This window comes from Rhizophagus irregularis, chromosome 4 (genome assembly GCF_026210795.1).
Source record: "Rhizophagus irregularis chromosome 4, complete sequence".
NCBI classification, from domain to species: domain Eukaryota; kingdom Fungi; phylum Glomeromycota; class Glomeromycetes; order Glomerales; family Glomeraceae; genus Rhizophagus; species Rhizophagus irregularis.
Window position 1 is genome coordinate 1773334 of NC_089432.1, and position 15155 is coordinate 1788488.

At 28.6% G+C, this 15155-nt stretch overlaps 3 protein-coding genes across 3 annotated transcripts; 1 reads left to right on the plus strand and 2 right to left on the minus strand.

Annotated features, from left to right (window-relative positions):
* Positions 1 to 157: 157 nt before the first annotated feature.
* Positions 158 to 2005, minus strand: OCT59_023753 (uncharacterized protein; the record flags this gene model as incomplete). The annotated part of the gene is made up of 1 exon (XM_066134934.1): positions 158 to 2005. The coding sequence occupies one exon, from the start codon at positions 2003 to 2005 to the stop codon at positions 158 to 160; it is 1848 nt and encodes a 615-aa protein (XP_065991012.1).
* Positions 2006 to 7253: 5248 nt separating this feature from the next.
* OCT59_023754 (uncharacterized protein) lies at positions 7254 to 8022 on the plus strand (the record flags this gene model as incomplete). The annotated part of the gene is made up of 4 exons (XM_066134935.1): positions 7254 to 7280; positions 7361 to 7412; positions 7508 to 7628; positions 7749 to 8022. The coding sequence occupies 4 exons, from the start codon at positions 7254 to 7256 to the stop codon at positions 8020 to 8022; spliced, it is 474 nt and encodes a 157-aa protein (XP_065991013.1).
* A 5151-nt stretch (positions 8023 to 13173) lies between these two features.
* On the minus strand, positions 13174 to 14178 carry OCT59_023755 (uncharacterized protein; the record flags this gene model as incomplete). Its single annotated transcript, XM_066134936.1, has 3 exons — positions 13174 to 13556; positions 13899 to 14010; positions 14092 to 14178. 3 exons carry the CDS (start codon positions 14176 to 14178, stop codon positions 13174 to 13176), a joined length of 582 nt encoding a protein of 193 aa, XP_065991014.1.
* Between the last annotated feature and the right edge of the window lie 977 nt (positions 14179 to 15155).

Sequence of the window (15155 nt, forward strand, 5' to 3'; positions counted from 1 at the left end):
TTATAACAATATACTTGAAATTCAGGATCAAACAATCCTGAACCCCTCCATACCAAAGCCATGGGTTATCTAACCAAGGCGCGAATAAACATAACCAAAGATAGAACTAATATAAAATATTACATCTGGGTGAAAGCTATTCAACAAAAAAAAAAAACTATTTTTTAATTCTACTACTCCTACCCTTTTTTACCACTCTACTAAGACCTTCCAAGGGTGTTTTATTTATTTTGTCAGTATCGGGTGTATTTTCAGGTTGGAGTTCCATTTTCTTTTCAACTTCGCTCGAGCTATCTATGGTTGAATCATCTTCCGAATCACTACTTCTTGCGCCTTGTTTCTTCTTTATACGCTTTTTGACATCTTTTAAACATTCATCATCGTCCGAAGACTCTGATAAAGGTGACTTGTCTTCCTTATCCTTTAAAAAAGGGTTATTGTTTGAGAGCGTATACGGACGATCACTCTCCTTTTGTAGTCTTTCTGTACAATCGGCGTTGACTTTGGCAAATTCATGTAATTCCACAGGCGTAACAACTTTACTTATCGGCTTTTCTTTACATATTTTCCTCTTCTCTTCCATTCTTTGAGCATACCTTCTATGCTCTAATATAAGCGCTTCCTTTCTTTTTTGTATTTCTATATTTTTGTCTAATAAATCTGGTAGAATTCCTTCTTGAGTCGGTGCTATTTTATGTTCTATAAAAACTTCTCCTCTATATTCTTCTATTATCTTAACCACATTCTCCGGTGAAGTGTATCCTTTAGTCGTAGGCGTTACCGAGGGCTGAATTTGTGTTTCGGGTTCATCCAGCAAATTCTTCCTGTATTTGTTAACAGTATCGACTACTTCTTCTGTGGTTGTATGTATGACAGTATTAGGCGTAGCTGATGTTGATCCATGGTTGTTAATGGATATTACTTTGTTGTTTTTTCCCAGGGACGTGCTTATGAGAGATCTGACTGTCACCTCTCTTGAGGCTATTTTCGCCATACTCTCGTTGCGTCTTCCATGTATTACCCATTTGTTATCCATACTTTTATCCATGGCAATCGCTGCCTCGAGTTGTTCTTTATTTTTGAAATATGCTAAGAAAACCGTCTTATTTCCAAAACACGCTGTTTTTCCAAATTCGAAGGTGAAGTTATTTCTCGCTATGTCTTGGTAGTAATTCGTTTGAATCACTTTGTAGGCTTTGCACTTGCATTTTTCCTTTATGTCTTTTACTGTCTTGTCTCCATGGAACCAACGGACATCAATGACTTTTTTATTTTTATCGTTGCTTCCAATCAGTATCTTTTCTTTCCACACTCCTTTCACGAACGACTCTTCGTATTCTTCTAATAATGAAATCTCGGCTTTCACCGATTGATATTTATAATGTTTTTTTATCGTAATTCTATGCACCGTTCCTAATTGTTTAATTGCGTTGCATACTTCTGTCTCGCTATAGCGTACTGGGATATCGTAAAAAAGCATATCACGTGACCGAGTTCCTTGCGCCTCCTGACCTGGGACTTGATCGGCTTTTGTTGGAAGTACAATCTCCTGAACTAGTCTATTTTTAATTTTTTTCACGTTTTTCTTTTTTTTGCTTTTTTCCTTGTTCTTGGACGTTTTTGATTGGTGTTTTGACTCGCTATCAATTTCTGCATTTAGCGTTGTATCTTGTGTCGGATTTTTTTGCTGCGCTTGGTGCAGCCAAGAACGAAGGCGAGAATTTTGTTTTCCAATATTTTGAACGTCGTTATTTTGTATTCTATATGCAAACCTCATTATACTTCTTGCTATTATTTCTACATTTTCACCCTTTATACCTGTTATCTCACTAATTTCAACTAGTAGCCTGTGGGTTTTAAGCGTCCTGAAAAAAATTTTGTCGAAGGTATCATCCAGCTCCTCTTTTTGTCGTAACTGAGCTTCTTTGAAGTTTTTTGTCACAAAAGTCTTGACATCTCTTAAGAGCTGTTCTTCGAACTCCTCTTGTCCCCGGTATGACTCCATTTTATTAAAATTTTTTTTTTGTAAGAAAAAGCAAAAAAATTTAAATTTTTATTATTATTTTACTAGTCTTACTGCGGAATTCTAAGAATTTTGGTTCCCACGGGAAAGAGTTTTTTTTTTTTTCTTATAATCAGTATATAAATTTGTTATACTTACACCTGCAAATTTTCCATATAACTTAGACTTTTCAGTATACTTTTTTTATTGTCCGAAACATAAGCATAGTACACACTTCAACTCCAAATTAGGGAATATTAAATTCTAGGATCTTGTGTAAATATCGAAATTTCATTTTTTGTTATGTATATTACGCGACTCACGCGTGTTTAATTTATTTAAGCTTTCAAGTACACTCAAGAACTGAACTTATTTTTTCGGTAATGTATACGTACGATAAAAACTTTATACTAAAACCATTGCTAAACTATATATCAGAAATAAATTTAGCTTAAATAAAAATTTTAATAAATTTATTTTAATATACAATAATAAAAGCTTTAATAATATGGGAATATTACACAATATCATATAATCTTTAATTATATGGTTTATAGGGAGTAAATCATATTAACTATGTACTATAAGCACAATTATACATATTAGTCATCATTAAATCAATTAATATTACTAGTTTGGGTTAAATAACTTATAAATTAATTGTGACTCATAGATAATATAGATAATCTTGATTTTTTTTATCTATTTTATATGTATCTATGGTTTTAAAAAGTATATAAATACCCTTAAATTTCCTCAAGAAAAAAATCAAAAACCAAATTTAATAATATTATTTTTCAAACGTCAAACCAAAATTTTTCCAAATTTCAATTCAAACTTTTAACTTGTAATTACAAAATGTCTTATTATTTGTGTCCAAATATTGTCAATACTATTTTAAATGAATTTCCTATAAACAAATGTTACAATCCTTCTCAACCTATCATTGAAACATCTCAGCATTATTTACCATTACTTACCGGATTTTTTTACATTCTTTTTATAATTCTCCTCATATATACCAACATTCTCAATAATACAATTGTCCTAATTTTTCGCTTATTGAAATTCATGTGTACTATAATCATTTCTTTCAACCATCTCCCTTCTCTTTCTTTATATCTCTTTAATATATTTTATTCTTTTAAACATTCCATATTATTATCAATTTTTTTCCATATTTTGTTTACATTATCATTTATTCTTCTTCATTTTCTTTATTTACTTAATTGTGTAATTCAGATTCTCATCTTTTCTTATTCTCTATTTTATAAAATAACCTATTTAGTGAATATTATTATCCTTTCTATCCCCCAATAGCTTAATTAAATTATTATCTTATATTACGTAGCTTGGCCCATTGCTTACCAAATATAGCATGGAGACGTAATCTTTCCCCTTTGGTCAACTTGGGATTACTTGACCATTCTTAGATAGATAATTTTTATAAGGGGATCGTTTGCATCGCCCATGAAGCATTGCACTGTGCTGATTGGTGTCAGAGAGATCCTTTGTCTTGTAAAAATTTACCCTTTCTTGATCATTTGACCATTCATAGATAGATAAATTTTATAAGGGGATCGTTTGCATCGCCCATGAAGCATTGCACTGCGCTGATTGGTGTCAGAGAGATCCTTTGTCTTGTAAAATTTATCTTTCTTGATCATTTGATCTATCTCATGTGATTTCCTTCTTCACATGTGATACCCTTTATTTCATTCCTTTGTTGAGTTCTTTCCTTAATAACTTATCAACTCAACAAAATCCATCACCGTTGGTTCCACAATTTCTGTGTCCAAGTTCAATTCTTGGAGGTGATTTTCTTATTAATATTAGTTTATCTTTTTTCCTTCTTCTTTTATAGGGAGTTCCAGACAAATTATAAGTTCGTGAGCGTCATTATACGAATTTCTGCAAAAAATATTTTGAAGTTATTGCAGAAGGAAAAATCTTATTACAAATATTAAATCATTATTACCAAAAATCATATTTATATTTATTGAATTTTAGCTTAAAACAAGTATTATTAAGTTATGATTTGGGAGTCACAGCTTTTGTTCTATGAAAGATGTGTCTACACACATGCTAAATCGTCTTTCTTGTTTTTTACATGTTTTAGAGTTACGATTGGGTAAAAACCAAAAGTTAAAAAGCATCTTTCGATACATGTGTCTGTTTCCTGGTTTCAAAATCGAATGAGAATCTCGAGTGTGAATGACTCAGTGTAGGAAATACCTAATCTATGGGAAATATATTTTTACGACAGTCTCCAATAATTTTGGTGTATTCATTACGATTGGTAAGCTCAAAAAAGTAACTTCTCGATCGTCTAATATCATAAATTTTGTTATAACCTGATCGCTTGGGGTTTGTCACGTAAAGCTTTTTCAGGGATACCTGGAAAGAGTTTTTAGGATAGTGGAAGTATTGAAGATGACATGTCATATAATTAAAGTAAAAATTTTTGTAATTTTTTATTTATTTATTTTTTTTAAAAAAAATTATTGAAAAGTCAAGTGCAAAGTTTGTCTATTATTGCTTAATAAGTATTATTTTTTCAAGTCGTTCATACTCTCTAATTATTTCTGGCTCAGTTATAATATCTAAGTTACAAAAATTTTGACAAATGTAAATAGTTTAGATATAGCTATGTACAGTCACGTCTGAAAGTGACGCCCGATTTAAAATTAATGCCAAAAATGGCAAAACTTTATTGATTTTCATTAAAATTCACATAAAAAATAATTACTAAAAATGGTTAATAATGTGTTGGCCCTCCCCTTGCTTCTAGTACTGCATTTATTCTTTGTGGCATTGAAGCAACAACCTCTTCAAAAATGGAGCAATCCAAATTTTCCCATTCTTCACTTAGTGCAACTTTAAGTTCATCCACAGTTCTTGGAAATACTTTACAACTCTGGATATTGTCCTTTAACTGCTTCCAGATGTTTTCTATTGGATTTAGATTGGGAGAATTTGCCGGCCAATCAATAACCACAATTTTATTCTTCTTCAACCAATCCTTGGTTATTTTCGCGGTATGTATGGGTGCATTATCCTGTTGAAAAATTGCAGCCCTTCCTGTTAACTCATGAACTGTATGCTGAAATGGATACAGATATGAATTTAGGATTCTAATGTAAGTATTTGAATTGATTTTTTCATTTCCTTCTTTATTTTCATCACAAAAAATTAATGGCCCTTTTATCCCTCCTGCAAAACATCCCCAAACCATGACTGATTTTTGACCACTTTTAAAGATAGGTGTCAAGCATTCAGTGTTAAACCTTTCCCCTGTGTGTCTCCAAACTCTTATTTGTCGTGACTGCTTGCCAATCTCAACACTTGATTCATCTGAGAAAATAACTTGTGCCCAATCATAAGCTGTTTTTTCTTTATATTTCTCACACCAACTAATACGAGCTAATGCATGCTTTTCTGAGATAAAGGGTTTTTTTGCAGCAACATGGGAATAAATTCCAACACTATGTAATGCTCTTTTAGCAGTTGTAAGGCTGCAATTTAAATCTAATGTATTAATGACTTCATGTAAAGGTTCGCGTCGATCTTGTGTAACTTTGTTTATGAGTGCATTTTTCTCATTATTATTGAGAGCAGGTGGACGCCCCGATCTAGGTAAATTTTCAGTTTTCCCTGTCTTCTTGTATCTGTCAATAATTCTTCTTATTGTGGTGGGGTCATGACCCATTTTTCTTGCTATTTGTGCAGGGTTAAAATTCTCCATATATGCTAGTATTTTTCCTTTATCTTGAGAAGTTAACTCAGTTCTATGTGACATTATTTTTTTAACTTTGCAACGTGTTTATTAGGTTATGAAATTGTGAGAAAAACATTTAAAAATAAAAAAAAGGGGGTATAAATAATGTAAATTTTGTGTATCGTAACACCGTACAAAATCGGGCGTCACTTTCAGACCCGACTGTACATTACATCGGTACACTTAAATTTAGCATAATTATGTACCTATTGCACATACTATTTTGATTATTAATATTAGCGTTATCATTTTTTGGCTAGATTTATCAAAACAATGTGTATAATCAAGATCATAAAATTGATACATTCAAATAAAAAAAATTGAAAAAAAATAACAAACGCAAAAGAATAAGAAAATAAAGCTATTTTTTTATATAGTAAATCATTATTTTTTTTTACAATATAAAACGATAATAAAATATGACTTTTTGAATACTAATTATGCGTTTTCTTGTCCTCCTATTAATTAATGTTTTTGTTGCGTTAGTGAAATGAGTCTGATTAAACCCATATACGATATTTTAAATAATCACTTATTTGTCTAATAAAACCACCATTTTACAAATAGTTAGTGTAATTTTTTCTATATATTATATACTTTATTTATAATATTAACATAAAATATACTATTTAATTAATTAATTAAAATAGATAAAATAAAAGTAAAATATTAAATATGAGTAGCTATATCGGTCACAGGACCGATATAGCCCCACATCCAATAAATATGTTATCGTTCTGACGGTTTTGATCATGCATGAATTAATAACATCATAAATAAGCTTTTTTATTTAAACTTTTCCTACAAACGCCATTTTTTTTACTCCACTTTATTATATCAATCATGTGTTATTGCTATGGCTAATAAAAATGATCCCATTGGGCTGAACGATAATAATAATTATAACGCCTTTTTAATAATCATATTCTCTTTTAAGCTTCGTTGAAGAATTTTGATTAAAAAAAAAAATCATTATGAATAAAATTACTTTGGAATGTTATCCTAGTCAAAAATTTCGTGAATTTTTTTTTCTATTTCGTGTATCTTTTAATTTATTCAGGAGGAATTTTATATTTTAATCATTCCCTGTGATGCAAAAATACGCTGATCTTTTTCAGCCGCGGTCCTGCATGCTGAAGATCAGCAAACTTTCGACATAGAAAGTCTAGTGATCCCATTTTTTTACTTATAAATGGTTAAACAAAAATATTTTTTCATTTATTTTCAATTTTTATTCTCCAATTTTTGAAGTGTAAATTGTAAAATTAACTTCCGCGGTAAGGATTTTTAGCAATGTCTTGAACTTATTAACGATTTAAATTATTGGAATAAGTGGATTGAAGATTCCACTTATTAAATATTATGAATTTGAACAATTTTGTTATATTCAAGTAATTGGTTCCGGTGGCTTTGGAAAACAGATTGGAAGGACTCTCGCAAATGCTGTGCACTTGAATCCTTTTTTTAATTTCAATGACGCTACGGTTAAAAAATTGTGAGGTAATTTTAATATCGAACATATTTCAATTTATTGTATATATGTACATTTTTGACATTAATAAAAATTTACTTACTGCTAGATTCAATTTCAACGTGAAGTAGATTTTCATGACAATATTATCCGTTTTTATGGTGTCAAAAGTTTTAATAATAATAATTTTTTTTTTTATAATAAACGGTGATTAATTAACTGGTTTATGATTTTTTATTTTTTCTCTTTTTTAAAGATGACCAAAGAAAAGAGTATATGTTAGTAATGGAATATGCCGACAATGGAACTTTCCGAAAATATTTGAAGGAAAATTTTGAAAATCTCACTTGGAATGACAAATTTAATCTTGCATTCCAGTATCATGTTTACATATTAAATAAAGGGATCATGCATCGTGATTTGGTAAATATTTTATAATTTATTGTGATTTAATTTAATGATTATTTTATTCTTAACGTTAAATTTATTATTGATAGCACTCCAATAACGCTAAAGCTAGCAGATTTTGGTTTATCAAGAAGAATTGAGGAAACATCTAACTCTCAATCAAAAACATTTGGAGTAATTTCTTATACTGATCCAAGAAGCTTTAATAGAAATACATCAACATTATACTTATTAAATAAAAAAAGTGATGTTTATATCATTGGAGTATTATTATGGGAAATATACGGCGGTCAACCTCCTTTTCATGGTATACCATATGATGTTGATTTGGCTACAAAGAAATTTCAAAAATTGATATGTTAACATCATCTCATAATAATGCATTGCAAGAAATAGGCTGGAATAAAAATATTAAGCCCATTTCAAGTAACGAGGTCAAAATATATATAACAAATGGTAAGGATAATTCCGATAGAGCGTATAAAATAATAATTTTTTTTAAAGAATTATCACCGATAAATGATCATTTTTCTAATTTTTGAAAAAACTCAGACACGTGATCATGTTTCTGAAAAATTTTTTATAGGGAACGTATAGTGTTCTACATGATCGTAATACAAATAACATAGATAATAATCTATGACCAAGAATGAAGAGACTTGGATCATATTTGGGAATGTGATTCGAACGAATTTTCCGAACTATGGATATTAATTGAAATGAAGAATCATCAGAAAACACGGTTATGTCCAATAACTCATTATCAGATTATCATTATGATAACGCAAGAAGATTCAAGAGTTTTAATAAATTCTAAAAATAAAAGATTATGAAATAACAAAAGAGGGTTAAATAATAGAAAATTCGACACATTAATAATAGAAAATTCGACACATTAATAATAGAAAATTCGACACATTAATAAAGAACAAAGATCGTATAGTCGTTGAAATGATTTGGACGCATTATTATGACAATATTAATATTAAGAAATAGGTTTGGAATAAAAGATGTGAGGAAGTAATAAAAATAGAAATAATATATATATATATATAAGAGAAAACATAGAAAGTACCGGGAAGAAACGGAGGAAATATCAAATATTATTAGCAAAGAAAAATGAAAAAACCACAAAAAAATGAAAAAACGGAAATAATACGAAAAATATAGTCAAAAATAGAATTGTTAGTAACGACATTTTAATCAATAGACCGGTTAAAAATGTATGGATCTTAGTCCGTTAGAATAGTGAAGATTATAATAGTAGTTTTTTTATTTTATAACCATAGCAATCTATTTTTATTGCATTAGCAGATAGTTTTAAACCTACTTGTTTTAACCCGAAATACTTCTATAATTTATGTATCTAATATATTTAATAAAAAAAAATCAGCGAATCTAAAAAATATTAGATTTCCTCTTTCTCGGATCTTCAGTTTTTAAGGAAGGTCTATAAAAAAAAATATGCGGAATTTATATAATGTATATTTGTTATTTTATAACCCGAAAAAATTTATTATTTAAAGAGATGATAAAAAATCTCTCCTGTCGATCACTCAATCAAAAAATATCGGAACGAGATAAATAACGGAAGAGTTATATGAAGTTGCTGTTTTTGTTTTTGTAGGAATATTCGTTTGTTGAAGAATCCAACTTGTCTGTCTTTTATACCTGAGAAATTACGGTCAAGATGTAGAGACTCGAGTTTATTCGACAAAAAGACAAACAAAAAAAAAGCCGATTTTCTACGGAACTTACTTTATAGTCAGTGTCAGTTTTGAAAAGCTCTTTACGGTGGGTTGGTCTTCGAAGTCCTTAATTATGGTTCTCATTATCGTCCATAAAATTTCCTCGTCGACCTCTGACGAAGGCCCGGAGCAGTTCTGCGCAAAGTTTCACAAACGCAAGTTCTAACATGGAAATTTAGAAGGGTTGGGGATTCAATCGGGATAAATAAATATTTTTCTGCGTCGGTCATGATACGACGATCTCGGAAAAAATTTAACCGCACAATGGATTTACATGAAGTTAATGAATGGCTGGTTCATAGTTGAATTTTCCTAAAAAAGTTCAAGGATATCCTGATATCCAAGATCGCAGCTAATCACGCCAGTGGTAGAAGAAAGAAAGTAGAGCTTAATAGTGTAGTTAATGCTTATAGTTAATCGTTTTGAGCAACGGTATTTGTTAGTGTAAGTAGTGGTACAGAATTTTAACACGAATTTTTGGTGTACGGCGTTCTGTACATAGACGTAAATTGTAGTCGAGGTTTCTTTTTGGTAACGCAAATATTTAGTTAACGTAAAATTTCTAGTTTGTGAGTTATATACATTTGTATCCTAGAAATAAAATTATTTGGCGCAGCGAAAAAATCAACTGATAAGATCGGCAGAAACGGTACGTCGGTACGCTATAACAGATAAATAATGCGCACTATAAATATTATACGAAGACCGCTACAGCAAAAGGTGGCAGTTTAAATTACGTAATCAATTTTGTAGTCATACAAAAATTGACTTTTTAACCATTTTTTTGCAAACAATTTAATAAGAAAATTGGCTTTCTTTTAATATATCCATTTATGGGAATTTTTCCATATAGATCTCTAATTCGCCTTGCCTTTGCCTTTACTTTTTCTTCATCATTATTTAAATCACCACGAATTTGAAACACAATACCTTCTACTAAACCCTTACTCAATGGTTCACCATATATTTGTTTCATCAAGATTCTGAATTAATGAAAAAATGGATGAGAAAATCTCAAGAGCTTAGAGAAACGAAATTATATTCATGGTTTAATGAGAGTACTGATAAAGAAATAATAACTTATGATAATGAAGATATCAAATCTTGGTATGAAGCACTCATCTCAAGTAATAAATAACTAAGTTCTTTTTATTTCTAAAACAAACAGAACTTTCTATAATTTATAATCAATATAATGAATTTGAATGTTAATTCAAATTTTTCAACATGAATCATAGCAGGTTTTTTTGAATAAAAAATATTTTTTTTTTCAATTTTTTTTATTTATTTATATTATTAAGAGAAATTTTTTTACATATATGAATGATAAAAGCGTGGGTATAGTTTATTTGGTTCTCAATTATGAAAAAAATTTTTTTATCTTTTATAATTAAAAATATCATTCTACAGTATAAAACATTAGGATTATTAAAATTAATTGCATATTATATTCCTAATCATTAATAGTTATTTCTAAATTAACATTTACGCAATATGTAGTTTTAATCATAATAAAATTGGAAATGGCTAATAATATTTCATTTGCATTTCATAAAGTTCCGCTTACAGATGAACATAATAAAGCCTCAGCATTCCAATTTTTGAAAAAAGATTTTAACCCATTAATGGTAAAAATCCATTTATAAACTTTGCATAATTTATCACAATTAAGAATATTTTCATTATATAATGAGAGATTTATCATTCTTAATTGATTACAGTTTAACAAATTTCTTTAATATCACCCAAATTTTCAAATTCAACCTCTATAATTAATCTCTCAAGATTTGGGCAATATTTAACAACACTATTAATTAATTTTTTTGATATAAACAGAATCTGGCCCTTGAGATATATTAATTTCTAAAATTTTACCATTAGATTTTTCAATTAACATATCGATATACACAGTGAAATTTGATAAACCGGATCCTCGATAAACCAGATTTGGGCCTAAACTGGACTTTTTTTGCTGGAACCAAATACTAACCAAATCTCATATATTAAAATAGTTTTGATATATCAGAGTTTACTAGTAAAAGCTCGATATTCGCTATAACGGATCAATTTTCTAACCAGCTATAGTAAAAAATTAGATAAATAGTATCACGTGATCATTAACCAATAAAATTTAAGTAACGAATCTTAATTTTGGCCAGAATTATAAAAATCTTAATTCTGGCTGAAGTTATGTATTACTTATATATTCAATTAAAAATATATTCATTTTCAAATTTCAAATAAAATGAGATTAAGCAAAAAATGACTGAAGAGAACACAACATATTTACAGATAAATATTCCATTCATAATTAGAAATTTATCCTAAATAATTTTATTTCACAGTTATCAGTATAGATTGGAAACTATGTAAATACAATAATTTTGGAAAATACTAGTGCAAAATTAAACCTGTAAAAAAGCCGCCCAAAAATGACATTTAGAATAACCAAGTGTTGCTATCAGTCTTATGACCAGATTTTGATACTATAAATTTTCACTCTACATGCTATACATGTTGTCGCAACTTTCCAAAATTATGGCCGAATCCGAAAGTCCAAAACTTAGGTCCGAAACCTCAGCCGAAATTCGAAAATCAAGCTGAAATCCGAAATTTTAGTCGGAGTACGAAAATCTTGACGAAATCTTTATTACGTGGTCCGAAATATTATTTTTTTTTAATTGGGACTCTTAAGAGTCCGAAAGTTTTTGTAATTCCGGCCAACATTGTAGTGCCGGCCAGAATTATGCCCGCGTGACTTCGGATAAAAGTTTAGCCACCAGGTAAGAATGTTACACAAGGAAAATTTCGCTTCGATGGAATTTTGTGTTACATAAATGTTACACAAACTTGTAATGCGGGCCGAAATTCAATAATGCTGGCCAGAAAATTTCGGCTCAGTTTTCGACTTTCGACCAGAGTTTCGTTTCGGAATGATTGGCCGAAGGTCGAATCCTGAAATTATGCCGAAATTGCCGAGTTTCGGCAACATGTATACTATATGCTTTGATAAGCATTATGGCATTTTGATTATACAACCAAAAAAATTCTGACCCCAGAATACTTAATAAAAATAAAAATTGGGTGAAAAATTTTATGGAGTTTGAAGATTTACATATTTACATAATCTGTTGAGTATAAGTGGAGCATCACAAATAAAATGGGTTAACCCTTAAATCGAAGTATATATGTATATATATATATATAACCGTTCAACAGTAAGTGATCTAGTAGTATCTATTGATAGTCTTCAATTTTTTCTATTGGTATAATCTGTTTTACTACGTAATATGATAATTGTAAATAATAATTTTTATTGGTATATATGGATATTTTATAAAAATTTATTTGAACTATTTGAATGATTAATCATTTTGAAAATTGAAGAGGCGGCGAAATAAAATTGACATTATTAAGTAAAAGAAAATGTAAATTGGTTTCATAAAAAAATTCTTTTATAATACTGCTCAATTACACACCGATTTGTTTGCGTAAAAAAATTTCATATACTTTACTATAAGACCATATCAATCAAATAATTCTTTAATAAATTAACAATCAAATTTTAGGAGCTTGAGTGGAATATAATCATAATAATACACTAATATGATATGTATACGGATTACAGATGTTAAATATTCATCCTATATCATTTAATGAAAATATAGTCAGTAATTCCTCCTTTATATTGTATTTGATTGATAAATTACAAAATTATGATAATTTACAATACTTTTAGAATAACTATTTTATTTTTAATTTAAATTTAATTAGTAATGGCACAATCTAAACAATCAGATATCTTATTTTCATCATAATGCGGAAGATTTTTTGTGAAAGGATTAAGTAATCGAGACGTATAAATAGCCTGTGAATGAGTGGATGATTGGTTATTTTCAATAGATATTTCTAGTTCCTTGAATTGTTCACCCTTTCCCGCAATAAAATTATCACGAAATGATAAGATCAATTTATCTATTTCAATAGCATTTGGTCTATTTTGCGGTTTTGAATCCCAACATTTATTCATCAAATCAATATAACATTTTGGTGCTTCTTGTTCATTTATTTCAGGCCTAATTCCATTACATATATCTAATGCTAAAACATTATCATGAGCATGATCAACAAAAGGTTGTTTTCTAGCTGCTACAAAATACATAATCATAGCAAAACTATATATATCTGCCGAATGAGTAGAAGGTTTTCCTCTTAATACTTCAGGGGCTACATAAGGCATAACTCCATAAATATTTGTTTTTGTTTCATCCATATTACCAACTTCTCCACATAATCCCATATCCGAAATAAATGATATGTCATTACCAAAATTACTGGTCATTAGTAATATATTTCCTGTATGAAAATCACGATGTACTAATCCTTTTCGATGAATTTCTTTAAGTCCTTTAATAATATTTTGTAATATATTGAGTCTACGTAACCAAGAAAAATTTTTATAATTTTTATTTACCCAATTATTAAGGTTACCATTTTCTGCATATTCGAGAACCATGATGTAATCATTTGTATCTGGAACTTGAGATATTCCATATGTTTTAAGTATACATAAACTAAAATTATCTGTTGAATATTTTTCAATCTAAATTGAACATAAAAAAAAGATTAATTTATAAAAAAAAAATCCAAATAAAAATTATAAAGAAATATTAATTTATCATACCTCATTAAAAAAATTATCAGTTATATTTTGTGAATTATTCAAACACTTTAAGGCAACTTTTTTGCATGTGTCTCTTATATATTCCATTTTACTAAAATCATAATATAATGGACCATCTTCCCATATTGCAGAATATATTACAGAAAAACCACCTTTATCTATTTCTTTAAGATTGATAAACTTATCATATGGTATCCATTCAAATACTAAAGTACCTGGATTATGAATTTTTAATTGCATTTTCTGAATTAAATCATCAATTTTTTTATTTCCACTTAAATTTGTAAATTTTTTAATATGACAAAATTTACACCATTCATATGTTAAATAATATTTACCACATACACAACGTTTATTTTGAAACACTATAATGTAATTTTTCATATTAGGATCTTGAGATATTCCATATATATTAAGAACATCAATTTTAAATTTATCAAATTTGTTTGTTATCCTACTAAAAATAAACAAATCTCATTATTGTATAACATGTATTAAATTTATTATAGAGAAATTTCATACCTTATTGAGAAATTCATACTGTGAATTGTCCAAAAATTTTAAGACGACTGTTTTATTTGAAATTCTTTTATATTCCCTTTTATCAACTTCATAATTCAATGGACCATCCTTCCATGTTGCTAAATATACTGTAGACAAATCATCTTTACCTATTTCTTTAATCTTTTCAAATTGATGATATGGTATCCATTCAATTATTATATCATTGTAATTACTGATTCCTAATTGCTTTTTTTGAATAAAGTTATCAACTTCTTCATTTCCACTAATATGATTAGTAAAATTTTCCCTTAAATCATTTATTTGGCACGTTTTACACCATTTAAATTGTATATTCTCAATTATATTATTACATAATGTACAGCATTCTTCATACATTATACCTATATAGAATCAAAATATAGTTTGCTGTATTTGGATTTTGGGATATTCCATATAATTTATGGTCATTAGAGTATTCTATTAAATATGTTTTAACCTATCAAAACGTAAATCAGATTATTATTGAATACAAGAATATACTAAACTAGGCTAATAAAAAG